The 13,116-nt window shown below is 37.9% G+C and overlaps 1 protein-coding gene across 1 annotated transcript in view; it reads right to left on the bottom strand.

Annotated features, from left to right (window-relative positions):
- Positions 1-432: 432 nt before the first annotated feature.
- The window catches only part of LOC140230875 (pregnancy zone protein-like), a 56,579-nt gene continuing 43,895 nt past the window's right edge, over positions 433-13,116 (bottom strand). Inside the window, exons 28-37 of the mRNA XM_072311021.1 lie at positions 10,236-10,453; positions 8,433-8,654; positions 7,248-7,372; positions 6,314-6,476; positions 5,563-5,665; positions 4,862-5,035; positions 3,977-4,831; positions 3,383-3,448; positions 2,873-3,016; positions 433-2,112 (exon numbers count right to left, since the gene is read on the bottom strand). Coding sequence (XP_072167122.1) covers positions 1,982-2,112; positions 2,873-3,016; positions 3,383-3,448; positions 3,977-4,831; positions 4,862-5,035; positions 5,563-5,665; positions 6,314-6,476; positions 7,248-7,372; positions 8,433-8,654; positions 10,236-10,453 — 2,201 coding nt within the window. The 3' untranslated portion in view covers positions 433-1,981. The remainder of the gene's footprint in view (positions 2,113-2,872; positions 3,017-3,382; positions 3,449-3,976; positions 4,832-4,861; positions 5,036-5,562; positions 5,666-6,313; positions 6,477-7,247; positions 7,373-8,432; positions 8,655-10,235; positions 10,454-13,116) is intronic.

Genomic DNA, 13,116 nt, shown 5'->3' with positions numbered 1-13,116 from the left:
GGAAGACAGATTGAAATCATATAATAATGATTTTTAACAAATGGATCCAGTGGAAGGCGGAACCTACCATGCTTATTAAGGGGTATCAAGGTGTCGAAACGGTACTTTGACATACTCAAGAAGATTTTGTATATAAGGTTGCTGGGAAAGCAATCACCTTAGATAGGATAAAGTTACAGAGGTAACACAGCCATGTGACAGAAACTGTTTTTTGTTTGTTTGTTGTTGTTTTTTTTTTTGTTTTTTTTGTTTTTTTTTTTAGTGGCAGTCAAAATGGCCATGTGAGTCTTGGATTCCAATTTTTCTCGGTTCTATTGATTTTTTTTTTCTTTATTTTTTGAACCAAAAAACTGCCTGCTTTTGGCAAGTGCCCCTTTTAGCTATACAGACAGATAGATAAAACTGGCGAAATTCAAAGGCACAACTGGTTACGCTCAAAGGCAGAGGTATGTTTATTTTATTTTACATTTGCACAATGTATTACACACTCGTTCTAAGCGATCAGGATTACCACACAATCCAACAATTATATTTACGCATCCCCTAATGTACAAACACTGCAGACATTTCTGATATCTATTGCTAAATAACTTTTATGGGAACAAGAGGGAAACTATGGTCGCGAATATATATTCTGTAACCAAGTATAAATATGATTTGCGTGTCTACTTGTGTTCTAATCCGGATATGATTTATCATGACTTGTATATTTTGGTCAATTTCATACTTTTTAAAAAATTCGTTGACTAGTACATGTATTTAAGACTTCAAAGTGGTTATCATTCTAACTAACAGTAGAGACAATATATATATTAGAATGGAAGTAATAACCATGCAATACATCGGAAAGGAACTTTATACATTTTACATAACTTGGCAGTTCTACAGTATGAACGTAAATCCTGCACTCTCTTTTATGCATTACATTCATGTTTACTCAGCTGGTTGTACCGGTATCAACTAGCAAAACGTTTGAAGTTGCTTCCAGTGTCATATATTTTCAACGATTATTACCTTGAAATATTCTTTCTTATTATTTGCAAATATAATGCCCTTTTATAAACAAGTTCGCACATTTTTTTTTTTTTTTTTTTTTTTACACAGTTGCAATTTTTTAGGAAGACAAGACCTTCTAAGTATTCGAGATCCCTTTAGGATTTGATTACAGGAGTATCATTCATTTGGCTGAGATCCAAATGAGCATTAGTATCTAAACAACTAAATGGCATGAATTATGATTTCCATGAGTAAAATGGGTAAACATAAGAATTTCAATATCTACGATATCTTATTGTTACTATCTATATTATGACATTTTATGGGGGAGAGTAACAAAAGGAAACCTCCACCGTTTACAAACACAAAATACAATATTGATAAAATTGTAAAACAATTTTATAGAATGAGATCGAATACTTTGATATGACATTTTGCTCGTAGTGTTAGTCCTCTGCTTGAAGTGTTCACATGAGACCGTGTATGTAAATAGCTGCGCAGATTAACACAAAACAATTTGACGGAGAACTACCAACATCTACAAACAAACGATTTAGAACAGCTCTTACCACAGAGAGTCGAACGACTATACCAATAAATTGGAAACCAAAGAATAATTCGACTAATTATCATGCAAATATTGCATTCATTTTGGTGCATACATGAATTAACATACCCCTGTAATATGACCAGTGATTTCACAACATTTTTGTATAATACACTGCAGCATAATGTAACAATATATCATCAATCTGATGAAACAAGACTAATTTGATGGGTTTTCCTTCTAGTTGAGGTTAACGTTGGTTCCCTGGAAAACATAGCAATAATTAACAAATAACTTGTGTGAAATGATCACAGTTTTCGATGTAAGTTTACAGTCCGGAGTAGATTTGTCGTGAATTTGCATGTATAAATGCTTTCACCGGTGAAACCGAATAATAACATTAACTTTGCAAGCTTCGCCCGTCATTTCCGTCGACATTTAACACCCATTCCTCCAATTGTCCACTTCATCAACGATGTCACTTCTGAATGGCAAGATCATAGATCTGTTGTCAATGATGAGAGGTACGCTATTGTCTTCCCCGGCATCAGTGAAAATAAAGAAACGTTCTGAAATACACAAACAAATAAATCGAAATTAAATATATATCACCGTGTTATGTCAGACCACAGAACATGTACTGGTTTGTGAGCATCTTATAGACCTCCTTTGCGATCGGAGATTTTGGGGAAAAATGTGAAAAGAAATGGGTATCGTACAGGTACTATCGCTAAATAATAGGTCCAATTTTCCGTCTAATGGTACACGCAGACAACAAGACACTTTCAAGCAGCAGTGATTCTACTTTCATTCTCTCTCTCTCTCTCTCTCTCTCTCTCCAGGAAACCATTATGATATAACACTTTTAATTCGTCTCATCATGGCAATTCAATCAACACTGAATGGAAGCGTATACAGCTTGCCAATTATGATAGTTCCATGCCTTCTGAAGGCTTGAAGATGGTAGCCTCGTTAAAAAGATTAATGTTTTAAACAATTGTCTGCTATAGTAAAAAAGAAAATAAACCAATTTCCATGTAATAATGAAGAACGATAGCTTCGCATGGATCTCCACCACATGTATAAGGTAATTATTTATTTATTACTATTGTTATCATTATCATCATTATCATTAAAATCATTATTATTATTATTATTATTATTATTATTATTACTATTATTATTACTACTACTACTATTATTATTGGTAGTATTATCATAATCATTATCATTATTATAATTATTTACATCATTGTTCTTACTATTACTCTATTTCAACTATAATGGATCGGGAAAGATGTCTTCCAGGAATGATGGGTATTGACGTACCTCCGCCATACTGTAGAAGATCGCATTGACAATAGCTGTCGGCCACGTTGAAATTTCTGTAGACACGACCGGTCGGAGCAACATTGGAATAACGCTTCTCCTTCAGCAGACGCAGGTCCTTCCTTCGTCTCTTCACAATATAACCTGCACACATAAGCAGATTAAAATATTTGCTCATATACTGTGGCGAAGAAGGGAGGACAACTCCACCAGCTTGTAAACAAAATACAGCAAGGCTTGAATGAAAGGTGCGATATTTATCATGAACACTAATTTGTTAACATAGATTATCATAACTTTATCAAACCATCAGATATTTTGATGAAATTTCCCATCTTATGTCGGAAACACTTGTGCAAATAATTTCAGGTTTTCCGTAGTGTGCTTTTCACAATAAGACGGTTTTTTTTTTTTTCACTCAGTGTGTTCTCAACTGATATTAATAGGATGATCTGTCGGTCCCGCAGAGCGCTACCCACACTAGTAATGCTATAAAGCTCATAAACTTACCCCACGTCGATGAACAGAAACGATCCAAGCCATCTTCCGGTAACTGGTCACCGCAGTACGCACATCCTGGTGCAGGAAGAAAGACATTTAAAAAAAAAAAGAGTCAGGAGGCAGGAGTCATATTGCTCTCATACACTGGTACCAATTTCAATATCATCAAAATAAATGGCAGCAGAAATTTGTCACACCTACTTTGGTGGTTGTGGGAGGATTGTAAAGAGGGATGGACATCAGCACCGATGGAATGGATAAGACTGTGAGAGTGCATGTGCATAATCATGTCATGTAACTCTTTATGTACAAGGCAATTTTTTCTCTCAGTAGTACTGTGCAAAGAAAGATGCCTGAATTTTATTTAGCTATGTAAATCAGAAAAGCTGAAATTCTTGGAAAAAAATATCCAAACTTTTGTAGCACTACATCATGGACCGCACCGGTAACACCCATTTGATACAGCTCACTCATTGTCGGATCACTGTATGCGATTAACCAACAAGGCGGTAAGCACCTTTGCATTGACCAACTTCGAGTAGGTTCTATACGACAATGCACAGCAAAGATTGAATGTAGACAGAGTCCGGGACAAAATCTTACCATGACACGATCCATTCTCGTCCATGACATAACCATCAGCGCACTGACACTCATATGTCCCTGGGAAGTTGACACACTTGTACTCGGGTCCGCCACAGATGTTTTCCACTGTACATTCATCAAAATCGGCTTCAGTGGTGCTCTGTGGTTCTGCATCGAATGCTGTGGTTGCGGCATCTACTGCTTCGGTTGTCATCGCTTGAGCTTGAGTTACCTCCACAATTTTAATCTCTTCCGTAACAACTGTTGCCTGGATGATTTCTTGTGGAGCAGCCTCTGGGCTCATCATCATTGTCATTGTGCCTCTGAGCTCTGCCATTTCAGTGCCGGCTTCCTCTTCTTCGACATCCAGTTCGGGTGTCGTTTCTCGTTCTCCTTGCTCTTCCTCCTCTGTTACAAACACGGTTGCCTGTTCCGTTACTACTTCTGTTGCAACTTCCATTTCCTCTGTCATTTCGATTTCATCTTCCTCTTCGGTAGGGGAAGCTGGTGAAGGTTTATCACCATCTTTTTCTTCTTGTGCAGAAGGCTCTTCTTCCTTCTGCTCTACCGTGACAGCCGGCTTTGTCGGCTTTCCTGCTGGTCCCTCACTGTCAGGATCTCCATCCTTTCTAACCTCATCGTCAGAGTCCTGGTCTGGTGACGGCTGTCCATCCTCTTTTTCTTCTGATGTGTCCTTGTCCACTTGGGTTCCCGGCTTGTCTTCAGTTGCTTCTACTGGTTTGACAGGTTCCCGATCTTCCTCCTTGACAGACTGCTGGTTTCCAAACCCATCGAAGTCCATGGGCTCTGGGGCTGGAGGAGCAGGATCCTCGTCCCGATCAGGCTGTGCACCAGGATCCTCGTCCCGATCAGGCTGTGCACCAGGATCCTCGTCCCGATCAGGCTGTGCACCAGGATCCCTTTCACTGACTTGGGGAGGTAATTCGATGTCGGTACGGTCGAAAACTACACTGATCTCGGGTCTGGGTGGAGGTGGGGGCGGTATCATGTCGGGTGGTAGCAAGAGCTCAGAAGAAGGATCGCAGGTTAGATTCAGAGTTACAGACTCTGAGAGACCTAGATACAAGCAACAAACATAACAGAAGGACATGTTGAGGGGATCAGAAAATTGACGTCAGGACGGTAATACCTCCAATGACTGATCGAAGGAGTAACATTTCGCAGTAATCATATTCACAAATAACTGTTTATGAATGGTCCTAAATATAACCAAAGAGTGCCTCCAGTACCCTTCTGGTAGGAGCTTTAAGTCTCGAGAGAGAATATTCAAATAAAGGCCCGTTTAAGGATAATTTGGGTGATGTTGTTGACTTGGGGATGGATGAATATAATTAAGTTATTTCACTTTTTGCACTGAATTTTCCTTTTTGCTTCTGTCGATCGCATTCCTAAACTTCTGGAACATTTGTCGAACATTAAGATCTAAACACACACACACATACAAACACCCAGACCCCCCCCCCCACACACACACACAAACATTCCATATAAATTACAAAACAGAGCCGACCCAATGGTAGAAAGCAAAGTACTCTTACGGTAGTCTTGGAGTGATAAATAACCCAAACGCATACTGTACATACTTTTCTCGTAGTAATCTGTCACTGTGACGTAGCCAGGCTTGGCTTGCTGAACGTCGAATTCCTTGCTCACGTCAAATTCAAAATTCGCTCCATCAGCGTTTAACTGCATACGGAAAAATCAGATTTAATGCGAGTGAATCAAAGCTTATGCCATGCTTGTTTGGGTCTTTTCCCCACAAGATACCAAACCCAACAAAACAAAAAATGCAAGGATAGCCATATACATAACATAAATGTATAGAACTCCCTGTGCTAAACACACAGAAAGAGTATGAGCTGAATAATACACAGTTCAGATAAAACATTAGTCTGTTAAAGATAATAAAGTGGTATTTTAAACAAAATGATTTAATAGCGTGATTGCAAAACGAGTTAACTCTACTTTTTACTATAATGCGAGATATCTGTCATTGAAGTTGCTATAAAAACAAATAGAATGATAAGAAATTGTTTTCTTTTTATCACATAACTTCAAGAATATTCATCTTTTTTCGTTAGCAAGTGAGGTATTATTTTTATTTTTCTCTGTCTGATGGTGAACTTACTTTGAAATATTTTAACACGGCGCGGCGTTTAACCCGCTTTGCTTTATATATATACATATATATATATATATATATATATATATATATATAATATATATATATATATATATATATATATATATAATTCAATAGATAGATAGATATAGATGACAGAGAGAGATAGACAGATGAAGATAGATGTCAACCTATGACAAAGGGATACTTACACTGTCAAAGTAGAAGTTGACTTGCTCCCCATTGATCTCGTACCTCTTCACGTCGCCGTTGTCCATAAGCAGTGATTCGAGGGATGACTTTATGGGATAGAATCCAGATGGAGGAACAACTGTTACCAGCGCCATGTTGGATTCCTCGTCAGATCCGGTGTAACTGGAAAGAAGACAGAGAAGAGTAAAAACCAGGGTTTTGACACACTAAAGTGTTTGATTTGCAGAAAGCAATTTTCATTAACAAAGTCTATCTCCTTTTTTAATTTAAAAAAAAAAGATAAACAACATTCAGATGACTCACATGCCTTAAAAAGTGAAATTAACCCAAAACATACGTATACATGTATTCAGTGACTGCATAAATGTAAGTATAGCACATCTGTGAGTTTGAGGAAAATCAGACAAATATTACGGCTTCTTAAAGTTTATGTTGCTGCCATTGCAGAATGAGGTGGGGAAGATATGCATTAGCGGAGCAGTATGAAGACAACAAAATAAAGAGATTTTCACTGAAGTTCATTTTTAAGGATGGACACTCATTCCCTCGACTTGTTAAAAGGTGATGACCGCTATTCCTCCGGCCTCCTGACGGAGTATACTTTTTAGTGATGCTAGATAAACGAAAATATGTGGAGTTATCTTTATTTACTCTCTATATTGTCGTCTCATTACAGTGCTATCACAAACTTTTCGAGCCTTCTTATCCACTGATGTAATTCATCCAAAGCTGAAAATTTCAAACGCATTTTTCTTCAAATTATACATTGATGTGTTCTGCAGTCACAAAATCCTTATTAATAATTATTTTTTTAGACAAATTCCCCTTTAGGTCCGCCACCATCTATGATACTACAGCATCATTCTTTATCACCATCATCAGTTGTCTGAAGCAAGATGAGGCCCATCATACATTACATGTATCATCCATTACCTGACTCTGGTAAAGATTCTATAGTTGTGGCAATTTCCTTTCTTGCTTCCAAGCGGGACTGCTGATGACTTAAGGGCAAACGAGCTTTGTGATTCGTCTGGGTAGACATTGTAGTTGACCACAACCTGTAAGGGAAGAAGTCTAAGCAAGTGATTAACGGAACATTTCAATGTTTATTTGTAGGGCAATGCTGCTACTAGGAAAAGTTCATACATACAACAAAACACAAAAAGAGATTCGTCATATTTAGACATAAGAAAATATTTGAGTTTCAAAAATGTACGTTTTTACTATATACAAATGTAAGAAGTTGTATCAGTCGCAAACATGTAAGCAAAATTGAACCAAGTCAGCGCAGTTTTGACATCGGTTGATTGAACTACAAAAACATAAATAAGTCAGAATCTTGGTCCATATATGATTTCACAACTATATTCCTCTCCCCCATAAAAGTCATCACTAATTCATCATTGCTATTTTTTTGACCATTTGACATGAATAATACAATTATTCTTCCCGATGTCATCTAAAAAATATCTATATATTTTGCAAAGATTGAATTGAATTGAGAGATTTTTTTAATGCATTACCAGCAGCGCCTTTTCCAATGTACATGTGTATGATATGACTGAAAAACTATAGCGAGTCTTCCAATGTTAAAACTTTGTATGTCCGACTACAAAAAAAAAAATCCTGAAAAACTTGTTAGATTAGACTGGAAAACAGCGGTAAAGAGAGTTTGAATATGATAAGGTTATGTCTGAGGGAGACTGCCAACTGAATGAAGTCTTTCAGTAGAGAATACTTAAACGAGTAACTGCCAGAATATACCCTACATTTACTTCCGAGACATGTGATAAACATATCTCATTCTCTATTATTGTTCTTCCTACTGTGTGTGAATAAATATAAGTGTGTATGTATGTGGTTGTCTGTTCGTTTATTTTGTTTGTTTTGATTTATTTCTGCTTTCATTTTTGGGTACATAAATGTTAAAAAGTCCATTAAACAAAGCAACTGAGTAATATTTGATTCCAGCGGAGGTTATACTTACAGAAAACTTAAATACGTAAATGCTGGACTGTTTCATTCTAAAGCACTGTTTCATTCCGTTTGAGTGTGTGTGTGTGTGTGTGTGTGTGCGCGCGCGCGCGCGAAAGGATCGTGATTGTAGGGGTACCTCACCTGCACCAAAGCGCAGCCGCGGCCCCTGGAGCGAATTCTGGTCTCGAGAGGTAATTTCTTGAACGGTTGCTCCTGCTGCACACGAAGGTTTCCTTGAGTTAAGGTAAACCTGTGTTGAAATTTGTGTCTCGGTGCGAGCAGCGCAACTTCCACTCCCATTGCTGTCTGGGTGCTACTTCCAGCGGCATATTTGGCCAAGGCTGTCAGTCCCATGATAGTGTCCTGCACACGGAACAATAAATGATTATATGAAACATTACTGATTAGGCTTCGTAACGAGCAACCATGGGTATAAAGCTCCAAGTCACGACTGTGTGTGTATGTGTGTGCAAACTAAAACTTTAAAATAGTATGAGTTATACAACACATTTATAGATCCTTGCCATCTGATTTGATAAATGCGGGCCACATGACATTCAGAAGAATCACCTATCCCACGCTCACACTTAATGGCAGTGCTATAGACCTCTATTGAACGGTAAATCAAGCGAGCCAACCGTGCAATAGATCCTAGGACACACATGTGTATCGCAAAGCGTTGATGCATACGCGCACTTTGAGAGCCAGATCTTGTTCTAGGCTTAAATATTAGTCCTCTTCCTGGATAGGCTTAACGTAAAATCTATTTTGGTCTAGACCAGACCTATATCGTGAGTAGTATAAAACATATATTCCATGTTTTATCATTCATGCGACTGCCTTTGGTGCAAGTTTAACCGTTCTATTGAACTCCGCTTTGCGTCGTCGAATAGAAGATTAAACTTGCACGCTCAAAAATATTCGAACCATATCGCACTCATAAACATTGAATATTTTGTATATCATGGTATATACAAGGCTCGACATTTGCGGTAAACAACCTTGTGGACGGGGCCACCAGAAGTAGATGTCGGGCCATCACTTTTTAAGAACTGATATGCTTTGGTGGCCAGAAACAAAAGTCAATGTTTGGCCTTTAGTAATATAATATGTGTGATTTGGCACATGTTACCGCTGTAGTGGGACGATGTGAGTCCATATACATACATGTATGCATGTATATATTCCATTCCAAATCAGTCGATTTAATCATCCATTATACTCATATATGTGCAATTAGTTTTTGACGTAAAATCTTACTTTGAAATAGAATTGTATTTGTTGTAAATGTAATAAAGCCCATTTTTTTTTTTGTTTAATGTGAAGAAGAATTGTATTGTGCTCTTTTTATATTTTAAGCAATGACACGCAGTAAAATTCAGCCTCAGGGCTGTCATACATCATTCTTGTTTTGATGAAATAAACTGATCTCTCCTAATCTCTTTCCCTCCCTCTCTCTCTCTCTCTCTCTCTCTCTCTCGCTATATATATATATATATATATATATATATATATATGTACCAGCTGATTGTAAGCTGAAAAAAAAAAAACAACAAGATTGGATTACTTATAGTCACTATCAGTGTACAAAATACGTAATAGTGAGACGGGCGTTTCAAGACAGTGAGCTACAATGACAAGATTGATTAAAAAGTCATACAGTAGCCTACAGTAGATTTTTTTTTTTTCACAGAGTCCTTGTCGTGGCATATTGTGAAAAATTCACCAAAGAAATTTACAAGAAAATCCACTTGAACCAAGAAAAGAGTAAAGCTCATTCATTTTCTGTTCAGTTCTAATTACTTTCATTTTGTAATTGTTTATCGACTATGGTAGTGTTATGATGGCTATCGCTGTTAGTGTTATAAACGTCGTTGGTATTAGGCGATATGAAATTGTCCGAATCAGTGCTATGAGACATAATACAGTATAGTTCTCACTCACTTGGGTAGAGACGAAGCCACCTTGTCCTCCCTGCTTTGATATAAGCCACCTGACTGTGCTAGCCATTGCAGACCTTGCTGTAGCGCTGTCGAAGCGAAGGAACTCGGTGAGTATGATGTAGGAATTGATCTCGATGGTGATAGAGTCTGCAGGGGCTCTGTAGTAGCTGCCTGGCGATAGACTGGACGGACGGTTGTTGGTCCAGTACGTTATTCCACCTAACATGACACCAATACCAAGTCATAACTTCCTTTTACTACTTTGGTAAGTCTTGGGATCTATCAGGAGATAATAATATTCAATGTTCACTTGGATTATCACTTGAACTGCTACTGGATTGCTGTAACAGTTATTACAAAGTTCTACGTTGACGGATCGCTTTGACCCTCATTCTGTTTTGGTTTATGTATCTTTGATCGTTTGTTGGCGGTTGCGCGGATATGGGACAGCATATTCGTCTTTTTGGGAGAGTTCTAGCTGTGTTGAACTACATCATTGGCACCGTAACACAGTGGGGTGCACGTCACGAGACCGACACCCACGAGTAAAATAAGCCCACGAGTTATACAGCCCGTGAGTTCGACACTACATACAAAAGGCTCACGAGACCGACATTAGGCAAACAAAGCTCACGAGACCGACACTAGGCAAAAGAGGCTCACGAGACCGACACTAGGCAAAGAAGGCCCACGAGACCGACAGGATCAACAGCGCCACCTATAGACCAATTTATTGTATAGGGTGTCCACATAATGGCATAAGGAATTAAGATATGAGAGATGGAAAAGGAGAGTTGCTAGGGGATTGCCCAGTCAAAATTTGCCCTCCCTCACCTCCTGAACTGTTTCAGATTTTTAATTGTTTATGTGTTTGAGTGTTTGTAAAAAAAATAAACAAAATTCAGTAAAAGTGCATGAGATGTTTCAACATAATTTCGAAAATGTCAAAACACCCTCGTTTCTCTTTCCGCAAAACATATACTGGTAGCACCTGCTTAGAAAAAATAAATATAATAAATTGATGTGGACATTCTGATCAACCAACTAGAATAATACCCAGTTGTGAAATGAAGTTTACACGAAAATATTTCACAAAATGGTGAATGTTGCAGTGCACACTTGCTTTACATGATATGGAAGGGGAGCAGTCATCTGCAAAGGTGCTAATTTAGTACAAATTCATAGAAAACTATATAATCGTCTATTAAGGTAGCTTTAAGGATCGGAAAAAGAAGGTGCATCCATGAAAACAGATATTCTATTTCATGAAGAAAGGACCGTTTTTAGGAGAATAATTTTACCAATACAAGCCCCAAATCGAGGTGAATCGCTGCGATATAAAACGTTTTCATCCTTTGAAATGTCATACATTATAGTTACAGAAAAAAATACAAATTGAACTCTAAGCAGGCGGGTCTAAGCAGGAGGATGGGATACCTAATAAGGAATACTTAATTAGTGAAGCGAGAAAGAAAAGGGTGAAAAAAAAAAACTTACATCCTGTCAACCGTCTATCTAGAAATTGGAAAAGCCTATGAAAATAGCACGATGGCATCTAAAATCAAACCATACATCGTTCTTGTCCTTTGTTATTTTTTCATACCTTTTTTTTTTGGGGGGGGGGGGGTGGGTCTCCATGAAGAGGACAATTTTATTTTTTTTTAAAGAGATAAATTCGTAACAATGTCGCTCCCCGTAGCGTGACAGAACTTCCCTCTAAAAGCCAAACATGAAGAAATACATAGTTACTTGATGTCTTTGATATGTTGATGGTGCTATATACTCCTTTAAAAGGAGATTAAAGTCTTTTCTTTTACAATCTTATAATGACGACTCGCAGAATCAGATTAGTTAATAGGCTTACTTTGTTACTCATCCGCAATATCGGCATTGCCGTTCTCTTTATTATTCTAGCTATTGCTCAAGCCTTGATTATAAGATTTTCTTTAACCTATACTTCGCAGTTGAAGGGTTTGTTCTATATTCTTTTTTCTTCTTCTCTTTCTTCCTCAAACCTCCGAGGATCGTTGTCTGTGTTGCATGTTCCTTTTTATTCTGTTACCTCTTTATCACGCTATAGTCTTGTTTCCTCTTGTGTCGTCAAGTCTGTTTGTTTCTTGTTTTTCCTCATACAAGTAGACTTGTTGCTGTCCCAGTCCTGTTGCATGTTCATAACTCTGTTTGTTGTTGTTTTATGTATAACTGTTTGTTCGTCTGTCTCTTAGTGGGCTCCCAAACTTTTTTGTGACGAACTTTTTGTGCGGATTTTTTGCTGTTTTCAATTCAATTTTTACATCGGGCTTCTATTACAAGAGGGGCCCACACTCTACAAGCTCTGTCTTTTTAGTGGGTCCCTCCGTTTTTTCACACAATGCATATATTGAAAACCATTTCACTTTCGTTATCTTAGCACCTATTGCAATGTATCGCTACTGTTAGTTTTTTTTTTCCTATTATTGTTGCCTTCTCTGTACAATTGTATGCATTGTTTTTGTCACTTAAGAAAGTGAGATTTATGTTTGTATATTGTGGAAAAAACGAATAAATATGAACTTGAACTTGAACTTGAACTTGAAGTTACAATCTCTCTCTCGATAGCGTGACGGAATTGCACCCGCAGGTATGTAATTTTCCCCTTCATGGAATACCCTGCACAGACATGTAGATGGCGCTGTTCCTCCTGTCGGTCTCGTGAACCTTCTTTGCCTAATAGTGTCGGTCTCGTGAGCCTTAATTGTGCAGTGTCGGTCTCGTGGGCATTCTTTGCTTAGTGTCGGTCTCGTGAGCCTTAATTGTGCAGTGTCGGTCTCGTGGGCTTTCTTTGCTTAATGTCGGTCTCGTGAGCCTTTTGTGCGTAGTGTCGAACTCATGGGTTGTAATAT

The sequence above is a fragment of the Diadema setosum genome, chromosome 7, assembly GCF_964275005.1.
Source record: "Diadema setosum chromosome 7, eeDiaSeto1, whole genome shotgun sequence".
Classification (NCBI taxonomy): domain Eukaryota; kingdom Metazoa; phylum Echinodermata; class Echinoidea; order Diadematoida; family Diadematidae; genus Diadema; species Diadema setosum.
This window is presented reverse-complemented; position numbering and strand designations above follow the sequence as displayed.